The 14,464-nt window shown below is 42.5% G+C and overlaps 1 protein-coding gene across 2 annotated transcripts in view; it reads left to right on the top strand.

Moving 5' to 3' along the window:
- Positions 1-11,176, top strand: part of desi2 (desumoylating isopeptidase 2) — a 50,733-nt gene extending 39,557 nt beyond the window's left edge. For both annotated transcript variants that reach the window (XM_046357300.1, XM_046357301.1), the window contains exons 4-5: positions 6,709-6,850; positions 10,156-11,176. In XM_046357300.1, coding sequence (XP_046213256.1) covers positions 6,709-6,850; positions 10,156-10,425 — 412 coding nt within the window. In that variant the 3' untranslated portion in view covers positions 10,426-11,176. The remainder of the gene's footprint in view (positions 1-6,708; positions 6,851-10,155) is intronic.
- The last annotated feature ends 3,288 nt before the right edge of the window (positions 11,177-14,464 follow it).

Here is a 14,464-nt window from a genome sequence, read left to right as displayed (position 1 = left end):
ATTCATGAATTACAGTGCTACCCTAATTCTCTCAGTTCATCACAATTAATCAAATGTTCACATACACATGGTTAGCAGATGTTAATGCGAGTGTAGTGAAATGCTTGTACTTCTAGTTCCAACCATGCTGTAGTATCTCACAATTTCACAACTAACTGATACAAGTGTAAAGGAATGAATAAGAATATGTATATATGAATGGCCAAACTGCATAGGCAAGATGCAGTAGATGGTATAGAGTACACTATATACAAATACGATTAGTAGTGTAGGGTATGTAAACATTATATAAAGTGGCATAGTTTAAAGTGACTGGTGATACATTTATTGCATCCAATTTCTAATTATTAAAGTGGCTAGAGATTCAGTATGTTGGCAGCAGCCACTCAATGTTAGTGATGGCTGTTTAACAGTCTGATGGCCTTGAAGCTGTTTTTCAGTCTCTCGGTCCCAGCTTTTGATGCACCTGTACTGACCTCGCCTCCTGGATGATAGCGGGTTGAACAGGCAGTGATACAGCCTGACAGGATGCTCTCGATTGTGCATCTGTAAAAGTTTGTGTGTTTTTGGTGCCAAGCCAAATTTCTTCAGCCTCCTAAGGTTGGAGAGGCGCTGTTGCGCCTTCTTCACCACTATGTCTGTGTGGGTGGACCATTTCAGTTTGTCCGTGATTTGTACGCTGAGGAACTTAAAACTTCTCCACATTCTCCACTACTGTCCCGTCGATGTGGATAGGGGGGTGCTCCCTCTGCTGTTTCCTGATGTCCACGATCATCTCCTTTGTTTTGTTGATGTTGAGTGTGAGGTTGCTTTCCTGACACCACACTCCGAGGGCCCTCACAGTCTTGTCGTTGTTGGTAATCAAGCCTACCACTGTAGTGTTGTCTGTTGACCTATTGGGGCGGTAAGCAAATTGGAGTGGGTCTAGGGTGTCAGGTAGAGTGGAGGTGATATGATCCTTGACTAGTCTCTCAAAGCACTTCTTGATGACGGAAGTCAGTGCTACGGGGCGATAGTCATTTAGCTCAGTTACCTTAGCTTTCTTGGGAACAGGAACAATGGTGGCCCTCTTGAAACACGTGGGAACAGCAGACTGGGATAGGGATTGATTGAATATGTCCGTAAACACACCAGCCAGCTGGTCTGCGCATGCTCTGAGGACGCGGCTAGGGATGCCGGCGGGCCTTGCGAGGGTTAACACGTTTAAATGTTTTACTCACGTTGGCTGCGGTGAAGGAGAGCTCTCAGGTTTTTGGTAGCGGGCTGTGGCACTGTATTGTCCTCAAAGCGAGCGAAGAAGTTGTTTAGTTTGTCTGGGAGCAAGACATCGGGGTCTGCGACGGGGCTGGATTTCTTTTTGTAATCCATGATTGACTGTAGACCCTGCCAATTTCTCTTGTGTCTGAGCCGTTGAATTGCGACTCTACTTCGTCTATACTGATGCTTAGCTTGCTTGATTACCTTGCAGAGGGAATAACTACACTGTTTGTATTCGGTGATGTTTCCGGTCGCCTTGACCTGATTAAAAGCAGTGGTTCGCCCGTTCAGTTTTGCGCGACTGCTGACATCAATCCACGGTTTCTATCCACGGTTTTGGTTGGGGAAGGTTTTAATAGTCGCTGTTGGTACAACATCACAGATGCACTTACGAATAAACTCGCTCACCGAATCCGCGTATACTTCAATGTTGTTGTTCGACTCTATCCGGAACATATCCCAGTCCACGTGATCAAAGTAATCTTGAAGCGTGGAATCAGATTGGTTGGACCAACGTTGAACAGACCTGAGCACGAGCGTTTCCTGTTTTAGTTTCTGTCTATAGGCTGGAAGCAACAAAATGGAGTCGTGGTCATATTTGCCTTTATGGAGGGCGAGGGTTGGCTTTGTATGCGTCGCCGAAGTTAGAGTAGCAATGATCCAGAATTTTCCCACTCCGGGTTGCGCATTCGAGGTGCTGATAAAAATTTAGGGAGCCTTGTTTTCAGATTAGTGTCTCTAGTGGTGTCTCCTAACCTTTGGGCCAACTGGAGGCCCAAGGCCGGTTATTTTAACTTATTTTGGCTGCAGGGGCAGTATTGAGTAGGTTGGATGAAAAGGTGCCCATTGTAAACGGCCAGCTCCTCCGTCTCAGTTGCTAATATATGCATATTATTATTAGTATTGGATAGAAAACACTCAAGTTTCCAAAACTGTCAAAATATTGTCTGAGTATAACAGAACTGATATTGCAGGCAAAACCCTGAGGAAAATGAAAACAGGAAGTGGCTTCTATTTTGAAAACTCCATGTTCCATAGCCTCCCTTTGCTGGATTTAAAGGGATATGAACCAGAATCTTTTTCCTATCGCTTCCTCAAGGTGTCAACAGTCTTCAGACATAGTTTCAGGCTTTTATTTTGAAAAATGAGCCAGAACGATAACATCGCGTCAAGTGGTCACATGAGTTTTGCGTCATTACCATAACTCAACGTTAACTATTCATGAAAATCGCAAATGAAATGAAATAAATATATTTGCTCTCAAGCTTAGCCTTTTGTTAACAACACTGTCATCTCAGATTTTCAAAATATGCTTTTGAACCATAGCTAAACAAGCATTTGTGTAAGAGTATTGATAGCTAGCATAGCATTAAGCCTAGCATTCAGCATGCAACATTTTCACAAAAACAAGAAAAGCATTCAAATAAAATCATTTACCTTTGAAGAACTTCAGATGTTTTCAATGAGGAGACTCTCAGTTAGATAGCAAATGTTCAGTTTTTCCAAAAATATTATTTGTGTAGGACAAATCGCTCCGTTTTGTTCATCACGTTTGGGTAAGAAAAAACCCGAAAATTAAGTCATTACAACGTGAACTTTTTTCCAAATTAACTCCATAATATCGACAGAAACATGGCAAACGTTGTTTAGAATCAATCCTCAAGGTGTTTTTCACATATCTATCGATGATAAATCATTCGTGGCAGTTTGGTTTCTCCTCTGAAGAAAATGGAACGCGCATGGAGCTGGAGATTACGCAATAATTTCGACGGAGGACACCTGGTAAATGTAGTCTCTTATGGTCAATCTTCCAATGATATGCCTACAAATACGTCACAATGCTGCAGACACCTTGGGGAAACAGAAAGTTTAGGCTCATTCCTGGCGCATTCACAGCCATATAAGGAGACATTGGAACACAGGGCATTCAAAATCTGGACCATTTCCTGTATGAAATTTCATCTTTGTTTCGCCTGTAGCATTAGTTCTGGGGCACTCGCAGATCATATCTTTGCAGTTTTGGAAACGTCAGAGTTTTTTCTTTCCAAAGCTGTCAATTATTACATGCATAGTCGAGCATCTTTTCGTGACAAAATATCTTGTTTAAAACGGGAACGTTTTTTATCCAAAAATTAAAAGAGCGCCCCCTATCTCGAAGAAGTTAACCTCTCTGGGATATGTGGGACACTAGCGTCCCACCTGGCCAAAAGCCAGGGAAAATGCTGAGCACCAACCACTAGCCTAACACCTAGGCTACCCTGCCGCCCCTTTGATGAGCTTCTTTTGTTGGCACTCCAATATGTCCCATAAAATGGTCATTTAATAATAATAATAATAATATATGCCATTTAGCAGACGCTTTTATCCAAAGCGACTTACAGTCATGTGTAATTCAGTTGATATATATCCAAAATGTCCATTTATTTGGCACGTTTGATCCAGAAAAACACCGGTTCCAGCTTGCGCAACGTGACTACAAAATATCTCAAAGTTACCTGTAAACTTTGCCAAAACATTTCAAACTACTTTTCTAACAGTACACTACAAGTGGCCCTCGTTCTGAACAGTGCTACTTCTTCATTACACAAAGGAATAACCTCAACCAATTTCAAGACTGGTGACATCCAGTGGAAGCGGTAGGAACTGCAAGAAGGTCCCTTAGAAATCTGGATTCCCAATGAAAACCCATTGCCTGCTAAATAAGTCCTGCTATACTCACAGACATGATTCACACAGTTTTAGAAACTTGAGTGTTTTCTATCCAAATCTACTAATAATATGCATATCCTATCTTCTGGGGATGAGTAGCAGGCAGTTGAATTTGGGCATGCATTTCATCCGGACGTGAAAGTACTGCCTGCCCCCTGTCACCAAGAAGTTAACAAACTATAGTTTTGGCAAGTTGGTTAGGACATCTACTTTGTACATGACACAAGTAATTTTTCCAACCATTCATTAGACAGATAGTTTCACTTATAATTCACTGTCACAATTCCAGTGGGTCAGAAGTTTACATACACTAAGTTGACTATGCCTTTAAATTCCAGAAAATGAGGTAATGTCTTTAGAAGCTTCTGATAGTCTAATTGACATCATTTGAGTCAAATTGGAGGTGTACCTGTGGACTTATTACAAGGCCTACCTTCAAACTCAGTGCTTCTTTGCTTGACACCATGGGAAAATCAAAAGAAATCAGCCAAGTTGTAGACTTCCAAATCTGGTTCATCCTTGGGTGCAATTTCCAAACGCCTGAAGGTACCACGTTCATCTGTACAACCAATAGTACGCAAATATAAACACCATGGGACCATGCAGCCGTCATACCGCTCAGGAAGGAGATGTGTTCTGTCTCCTAGAGATGAACGTATTTTAGTGCGAATAGTGCAAATCAATCCCAGAACAACAGCAAAGGACCTTGTGAAGATGCTGGAGGAAACAGGTACAAAAGTATCTATATCCTATATCAACATAACCTGAAAGGCCATCAGCAAGGCAGAAGCCACTGCTCCAAAACCGCAATATAAAGCCAGACTACGGTGTGTAACTGCACATGGGGACAAATATTGTACTTTTTGGAGAAATGTTATCTGATGAAACAAAAATATAACTTTTTGGCCATAATGACAATCGTTATGTTTGGAGGAAAAAGGGGGAAGCTTGCAAGCCGAAGAACACCATCCCAACCGTGAAACACTGGGGTGGCAGCATGATGTTGTGGGGGTGCTTTGCTGCAGGAGGTACTGGTGCACTTCACAAAATAGATGGCATCATGAGGAAGGAAAATTATGTGGATATATTGAAGCAACATCTCAAGACATCAGTCAGGAAGTTAAAGCTTGGTCGCAAATGGGTCTTCCAAATGGACAATGACCCTAAGCATACTTCCAAATCTGTGGCAAAATGGCTTTAGGACAATAAAGTCAAGGTATTGGAGTGGCCATCACAAAGCCCTGACCTCAATCCCATAGCAAATTTGTGGGCAGAACTGGAAAAGTGTGTGTGAGCAAGGAGGCCTACAAACCTGACTCTGTTACACCAGCTCTGTCAGGATGAATGGGCCAAAATTCACCTAACTTATTGTGGGAAGCTTGTGGAAGGCTATCTGAAACATTTTACCCAAATTAGACAATTTGAAGGCAATTCTACCAAATTCTAATTGAGTGAATGTAAACTTCTGACCCTCTGGGAATGTGATGAAAGAAATAAAAGCTGAAATAAATAATTCTCTCTATTATTCTGACTTTTCACATTCTTAAAATAAAGTGGTGATCTTAACTGACCTAAGACAGGACACACCTACTCATTCCAGGATTTTTCTAAATTTTTTACTATTTTCTACATTGCAGAATAATAGTGAAGACATAAACTATGAAATAACACTTATGGAATCAGTTAAGAACACATTCGTATTGACAAGGACAGCCTACTCCTTCCTCTCTGTCGGGGAATTGAAACCCGGGGAATTGAAACCCGGCGGTCTGGAGAGATTTGTATGCATCACTGTGTGTGGAGTGAAGGTCTAGAGGTTGATTTTTTTCTTGTTTTTTTTTCTGGTTGCACATGTGACAGTTAAGCAGCCCCATGGCACCCCGTGGCACTCTGCTACTGATGCCAATGAGTAGAACATGTTCTAAGTAAACTTTGTGTGTTTGTGTATCTGCAATAGGAGGATACTACTGGGAGAGACTATAAACACAATGTTGGTTGAATGACGCAATTGTTTTGGCGTTCTACTTAAAAAATAAAAAACTTGCAGTATCTACTATAGAATAATTTCCAGGGGTTGCCTTACTATTGTCACGCCCTCTCACATAATGCCTCCAGCATGGATTTCTAGGTCTCTTTTCCTCAACTTACCTTTACCTATATAGCTCTATGTGCACTACTTATTTGTATATAATGTATGTGAACTCCTGTCTGTATTCTGTCTCTAAATGTTGTCCTTCAAGAGCAGCACTATATCACCAAGTACAATTCAGAGTGTGTAAATGTCCCTGGTGAATTAAGTTGATTCTGATCTTCAGATGATGGTGGTTGTTGAGTGATGAGGCTGCTGCTGTCTTAGTACAGAATGCTCCAAAGATACTATAGTGGCTAACACTGTGGTCCACTTCTCCCCCACGGCTCATTTTGGTTAGGCTGAGTCACTCCTGTGAAGATGAATAGCTTCATCTATAATTGAAGTGAACTCTGCCTGTGTAGTCATTGTGCAGATGGTTGTGTAGATTCCATGCATACAGTAGCATTTTTAATCTAAAAGATGACAAAGGGTAGATTATGAAGTCTTAGGCAACATTTCCGCAAAACTGCCCTTGAGCTCGGCAAAAAATCTTGAATACTCACAATAAGTAGGAATTATAATTTCTCATGGTAAAACATTTTCTTCTATGATGAAAAAATGTGCTTAGAAGTGACCTTCTCTCTCTGTGTTGATCCTGTTCCTGGAATCAGAGAGGCCATTGTTCTGGGCAGCACAGACTTTACAGAGGAGGATGTGGAGCGCATCATGGAGGAGCTGGGGAAAGAGTACAAGGGAAACGCCTACCACCTCATGCACAAGAACTGTAACCACTTCTCCTCAGCCCTGTCGGAGGTAAGGGACGCCCTGAACATACCCACTCTCTCTTGCTCCCTCTCTCTCACCCACTCACGTACATATATTATTTATGCCCAAGCTCTCCTTAAGGAAAGACAAAGGCCTATATCCCTGCGTTGTCCGGGGTGCGTCACAGGGCTGGGCTAGAACATTCTAGGTCAGGGTGCCTGGATGTAGTGCCACTTTGCCCTGACGTTGAACCTGCCAGGTGCCAGGTCCAGCCTAGCACAGTCTCACAAAGAGAAGAGAAGGAGAATCCCCCACCTCCCACAGGACAGACGACAAATATCTCAACCTGTGTTAGTTCAGTGCATTGAGTAGAAGCCAAGCAATATGAGTTTAAAAGTACAGTGTTAGAGCAGATTGGTGGAGCGGGTGAATAATGAGTATGATTACACCCAGCATCTGTGTTGCAGACAGGGATTAGAGAGCTCTGCTACAAGCCCAGACACACTGCCCCAGCTGCCAGGCCTGTCATACACCATTGACAGAAACTCCTGCTGACTCATACACCTACATATGCAAATACAACACACACCTACTAGCAAACACCTACAGACACACTCATTCTCACACACATGCATGCTCACACAATGCATAGGTTCAGGTTACCCCTGGAGACGGGGGCTCTTCCCTTCTCTGGGCTTTGGTCTCATGCTTACTAAATTAACATCCTCCTTGGAAGAGAAATTAAGATTACCATAACATTTGCTCTGCGGTATTTTACAATGTGACTGTTTGAATAGAATTCCTTGCATAGTTAAATGTTTTTTTTTCTTCTTTTTTCTCTACTGTATTATTAACTATGTTTTGTTTACTCCATGTGTAACTCTGTTGTTGTATATGTCGAATTGCTATGCTTTATCTTGGCCAGGTCGCAGTTGCAAATGAGAACTTGTTCTCAACTAGCCTACCTGGTTAAATAAAGGTGTTCTCAACTAGCCTACCTGGTTAAATAAAGGTGTTCTCAACTAGCCTACCTGGTTAAATAAAGGTGTTCTCAACTAGCCTACCTGGTTAAATAAAGGTGTTCTCAACTAGCCTACCTGGTTAAATAAAGGTGTTCTCAACTAGCCTACCTGGTTTAATAAAGGTGTTCTCAACTAGCCTACCTGGTTTAAATAAAGGTGTTCTCAACTAGCCTACCTGGTTTAAATAAAGGTGTTCTCAACTAGCCTACCTGGTTAAATAAAGGTGGGGGGAAAAAATAAAAAGATTTCCTCTGAGAACCCAGTGTAATCGACCCAAATTGTTCTTAGAGAGGAAGTTAGGCTAATTGTCCATTCTTACCGAGCATTCTGCCTTCTCCCATCATTTACACCCCTTGGTCATGTTGATTCCCATCTTTATAATGAAACACTGCACTAATACAGTGGATATTCACTTCTGTGGTGGTTCCTGTCTATTAGGGGCCATCTTGAGCTGTGAAGTATGTGTGAGTGTGTTTCCTGGGGACGGTGAAGAGGGAGGTGACTAATACTCCAGATAGTCTTTGATGTCTCTGACACTGATAATGTCTCCGCATTTGAAAGGCAAATGAAGTGGGCCTGATGACACTCTGGATAATAACATATTTACAGTGAAACCAGCTCCTCTTCTCCCTCCTCCTGAAGTGTTGAAACACTCATTTACCTCATTGTCTTGTTAACACTTCTACAACCACACACGTCTAGTATGACGATGTATGGCTATATTGTGTAGACTGAGTCAGAGCGTTGTTTCTAGTCATTTACGATTCCCCCCTCCAAAAAAATTCTGTGTTTAATGTAAGCAAATCATTATTCAAGATGATATACATACTACGCATAGCCTAGATATGTACTCTTGTTGTAGAGTCCTCTTCCTATTGGATGATATAATTGTTCAGGAATAGAATGGGAATGTCCTCCCCGGTCTGCCTCAGGCATACAGCGCTTCTCTCCCTTCCTTGTTGTGTGGGAAGTATCTGTTTGACGGTTTCATTTTCTGCCAGCCTGATTTGCTCCTGGGATTGTGCACGTTTGCTCCGCAGTGAAGGAATCTGTGAGAGAGAACTTGGAATGGGATTAGCTCTGCAAAGTCCACCACAGATCCCCATCTCTAGGTGTGACAGTTATTTATTTCAGACCTGTATGGTTTCTGTACTGAAATCCTACATCCAGAACGGCAGCCTGTAAGCAGGCTTTTTGTCTTTTTCTCTGTGGTCTATTTTAGGTGATATTTTGCTAAAATTAAGATACTGTATTATATTAGAACACAGCATTCCTACTGAAACAGATTACTCAACCGTGGAGAATCAGTCCACTGATTGGTGGCCTAGTTCTCATGGGAAGCCTATATAGACAGAAATACATATGTCATTGGTAGCCTACATCCAGCCTCATGAGCAATGTCTTGCCTTTTCATGTGGAATGTAGGCAAAGACTTAACAACCTCACAATCACATTGTGCAGTTGAGAACATGAATGTCACTGCTCGCAAGGATGTTAACCCATGCACAATTGAAGCCCATCATAGCAGGCTTGTTTGTGGCATTAAGGCTATTTTATAGCTCCATCCCATCAGACCTCCAGAATGAGGCAGTGAAAATGATTATCCTCCTTCTCTTCTCTGCCTCAGTGCTGCTGCTGTTATCACACGTGGCTAGTTTTTCACAGCCAGAGGCTTTTCCCATCCAAGACTGGGTTTTTCCAAAATGGAATAATTCAATTTGACGTCAGGAGGACTAAAGATAAAATCTACAGTTAATACCGCTTTGAAAGAAAGGGCCATTTGTGTTTCTCTGCATTTACTGGGTCAGTTGTTTGGTGTTCGCTTTGGACCACATGGTTTGAAAAGATTGGTTTTATGGTTGCACTATTTTCACAGGAAATATATTTTTATTCTGATGTGAGAAATTCTAAGTATGTCATATGTGTTAGAGAAGTGATAGGGGACAGATAACAATTCAACACAGATGTCTTTCTCAGAGTCTCGAACAGAAGTAAACTCTTCCATTCACTGATAAAAGGAATGGTCCTGGCTAGTGTCCATCAATGAAGGCATTACATTATAATGATGTCCGTACTTAGCAAGACGATACAGACACACTATTTTCACATTGAAATAGCACCCATCCATCAGATGAATAACGGTCCAATTGAATACAGTCTAGTGCAGTTCATTCTAATACCTCAAGGACCATTAGCTCTATCCTGCTTAGCAGGGCCAAATGCCTTACCGCTACAGTGTCATCAGATCCATTTCCAGTAAGGCCTAGCACTCTAGTATCAGTGCTGCATGTCTCACTGTTCCACTCTGCACTCTTCCTGTCTGTCCATCAGATCCTGTGTGGCAGGGAGATTCCGCGCTGGGTGAACCGGCTGGCCTACTTCAGCTCCTGTGTGCCCTTCCTGCAGAGCTGCCTTCCCAAGGAATGGCTGACTCCGGCTGCCCTGCAGTCCAGTGTCAGCCAGGAGCTCCAGGGGGAGCTGGAGGAAGCAGAGGACGCCTCCGCCTCTCTGGCCTCCATGAGCTCCATGCCTTCCCCCTCCCTCTCCTCTCCTTCTCCCTCCAGGCTGCCCAGAGTTCCCCGACACCAGCCACGCCGATAGGACTAGTCTCAGGGTTCACCATCGCCTTCAGTGACAGGCTCCGGCAGGGCCCCCCCACACGGACAGGCTTACTGTACTGTACACCACTCTGCCAATAGACACTACCCCAAACCCAACCCACCCCTACCCACCACCCCTGCCTACTGCGCTCCTGATGAGACTTGCCATCCACCAGCTGCATTGAAGCCCCGCCTACACTGCCTTGACTGGCAGACTTGAGGTAGTGGCTACAGGCTCAGAGTACTGTTGTTTTACACATAGAAAAACAACATTCAGATCATGTTTTGTCATTTCTCCATTTTCTTGGCCTTCATTTTATATACTCAGGACTGAAAAATATTTTATATGTTTTGCTTCTTTTGCTTTTCTGACACTTTCGTCATCACTCTATATAGCATTTTTAATCCTCTTTTGCTTACAACCTGTTTGTGTGTGTATGTTTTGAGTGTGTTTTACGATTACCGAGAAGCTACCACCTGGGCCAAACTCCTCCACACTTTTCTTACAACACACACAGCTGATGTCTACCCCCGTGGCAGCTGTGCCTGAAGATTTTTACTGTACCTGCTCGTTGAGCTCTGCACTGTTTCTCTATAGTTGACCTGTTTCTCTCTTTGTAAATCAGCGGACTCCTTCTTAACCTAGAATATCTAACTTACTTTAGATGTTTTCCACTGTTTTTAGAGTCTTCTGTGTAACTGAAAATATTTGTATCCCATTTTAAAGTTATTAAAGAAAAATATATGACGTAGATTGTTTTAATGAGTTATAAACTAAAGCTGTTCTCCCTACTGAGTGTGGTGCTGATGTCAGTATAGCTTAATTCCATTTCTAATAGCCAGGAGGGAGTCGGCCTATTTGTATGCTGACTCCCTCCTCCTCCATCTGGGCTGCTGCTGTTGCACTTGACTGCAATAACATCTCTGTGATGGAAATCTGATTGGCCTCCATTGTTTGGGATTGTACTTGGCACGTACCTATGGCTATTGAACAACACTCAACTTGTATTAACATGAGTGTTCCTGTTGAAGTAGCAGTTGTTGCCCAAACAGGATATTTTCCCACAGTATATGAAGGCTCCAGACTGATTAATGTTAGCAAAGAGAATCTGTAGATTTCCCACCATTCATGACTCTCCAAAAAAATAGATTCAAGCTTACTGTATTTTCTCTCAAGATGATAAATGTTCTGTGAAACTGACCTACCTGCTCAGGATGTGCTACCTCAATGGGGATTTTCATGGAACTTTGTCAGATGTAGAAGTTCTGGAAAAGTGAGCTGTCCTTCATAACTCAAAAGCCATAGAGCTAACTACTGAATGTAATCCTTAATATTTACTCACTGTGCCTTTTTGTCGCTAGATACGCAATCCTTTTAGCCAGAATTTCCATTTGGAATGAGATAGCTTAGATTGTCAGACCACCAGGTCCTTGAGCGGTTGCTGGCAGTGTCAACCGTTCTCATTCAGATCTCTGTGTTGACATGTTTTCACCAGCCAAGGCACCAAAGGACCAAGTCCCCGAGATCTACTCTGTGGTGGTGACGTGAGTGTCACACTGCAGATATAGCTGTCGTGATGGCCTTTTCTTCTGGAAGTCCTGTTTCTGTTACACCTCTGAGGTGTGATGACCCCTAGTGGTGTTGTGAACACATTGGTCTGTGGAGTTTAAATGAAAAATATGTCCATGAACAGTGCTCTCTGTGTAGCATCAGTTTATTGAATGATGAGGATGAATTTTTATTAATTGATCTATCAAAGTTAAACAACCATTTTAAAATTATTCCTAAGCACCATTGTAACAGGAGAGGACGATTATTGACAGAATTGAGGAATTTGAATTGATTTATAGTCCGTGCTAAAGGCGTGTCTCAGTGACAGTCTCTGACAGAGTAACCACAGTCTGTGTCTCCTCTGGCTGCCGGCTCAGCTTTTTACAGCAAAGTAAGGACTCCACTACTTCTCTGGGGCCCTTAGTCATGAAGATGTAGAGGAACGGGTCCACTAGAGGACTCAGATACAGCAACAGATTGGCAATCAGCCCTAAGTAGCATACTTCCTCCTTCAATGACTCGAGCAGAATGTTCAGAATGAAGGGAAGAAAAAGCACAGTATAATTGGTTAGGATTGCCGCCAATACACCCACAGACCTTTTCTTCTCCGCTGTAGAAGTTGACCTGAAACATAGCAATGCTCTCCATGAGTCGAGGAAGAAAAACAACAGAAAAGGGAAGGGAGTGAGAAGGGCCACTGCAAACCAGAACAAGTATTTAAACACTGCGAGGGCCAGAACAGCGGAGGGCGCTCCCCACATAGCCAGGGAGATGATGAAGGACTGTTTAAGCTTGCTGCAGCAGCTGTAGCACTGGGGGTACGTCACCAGCAGGTGCCGCTCTTGTGCAATGCAAACCATAAAAGTAATGTTGGATATGATGCCAAAATAAAAGATCAGGGTAGCAGTGTCAGCCGATAGGATACTCCCAGTAGCAGCCTGTGGTCTTCCAATGAAACTGAAAATGTCTGAAACAAGAAGGCTGATGACATGGACAGGAACAGGGTTGGGACCCTTGACCAGGTTCTTCATTGTGTAAAGGGCCAATCCAATGGCAGGTAGACCAACGGCAAAGGTTATCCAGCCAATGACCTCAGCAACACGGTCAAAAGTAGTGTCAGTGTTGTTTGTGTTATTGTTAACAGACCCTATATTCATATCTTTATCCATGGCGTTCTGGTGATTTGAGCTGGTTTATGATATATTTTTGTGGTGTTTAGTTGCATTTACCGGTATAGTCATTTTGTGACCGTGTCCTCATCTTTCACACACTAGAATGACAGCAACAGGAAGAATGTATTAAATACCTTTAGAAGGAGTATGTGTACAACATTTTAAATATCACATTTGTTTAGTCTGTCAGTGACAGCCTATAGTACATTCAAGGCTACAAACAGCACATAGGCATTCTCCCAAAATCACTTCTATGTCACTCTACTTGTCCTCTTTAATAAGATCATGCTCTAACTAGCTACTGTTGCTTAAAGGGTACTCACATACTTCCGTCCCGTGTTCATGGAAATTTTACATTTAAAATGTTTCCTGAATTCCATTCATCCCCATAGCATTTAGATCATTTGGTACTGCCTCTCCTTGCCAAAAATAGACCGAGATAATCCATGGCCTTACCTGAAGTAGCTTTGGAGAGAACCGCATGGAAAGAGCGTTGTGAGTTCCTCCTCAGTGTGTATTACCTTGCTGTTAATGGGTGAACGTCAATTACTGTACCTGGATGATCCCCACAGTAGATGATGCGTCTGGTACCAGGTCCGTGCTATGAATTGGATTGATTTGCTTTTGGCTTTTTTATATAAATGTTTTATTGGTGCTGAATAGCATGGTCACTTATCTTCCTAGAACTGCTAGATAAGCGGTTTCACAGAAGCTATACAGACTCACATTTCCCTAAGTTCCATTTGAGCTATGCTGATGGTATTGAAAAGAGTCAATTTGCATTTTGTACTTTCCTCAGTCTATAAGCCAGGGCCTAGTTCCTCCTAACAGACACTGATGTCATTTAAACACATTCCTGGAACATATCAATGAATCTTAAAGAAGCTCAGTCATCCTAACCAACAACACTCAAGAGTGGTTGAACTCATGAACTTCCCTGTCAAAGAACTACAGTACCAGTCAGAAGTTTGGACACACCTACTCATTCAAGGGGTTTTCTTTTTTTCTACATTGTAGAATAATAGTGATGACATCAGAACTATGAAATAGCACACATGGAATCATTTAGTAACCAAAACATCAAACTAAAATAAGTTTTAAACATCAAAATATATTTTAGATTGTAGATTCTTCGAAGTAGCCACCCTTTGCCTTGACTGCTTTGCACACTTGGCATTCTCTCAACCAGCTTCACCTGGACTGCTTTTCCAACAGTCTTGAAGGAGTTCCCACATGCTGAGCACTTGTTGGCTGTTTATCCTTCACTCTACAGTCCAAGTTATCCCAAACTAGGTTGAGGTCGGGTGATTGTGGAG

The sequence above is a fragment of the Oncorhynchus gorbuscha genome, linkage group LG07 (assembly GCF_021184085.1).
Source record: "Oncorhynchus gorbuscha isolate QuinsamMale2020 ecotype Even-year linkage group LG07, OgorEven_v1.0, whole genome shotgun sequence".
NCBI classification, from domain to species: Eukaryota; Metazoa; Chordata; class Actinopteri; order Salmoniformes; family Salmonidae; genus Oncorhynchus; species Oncorhynchus gorbuscha.
The sequence above is the reverse complement of the archived record's forward strand: the minus strand, read 5'-3'. Positions and strand labels throughout refer to the sequence as shown.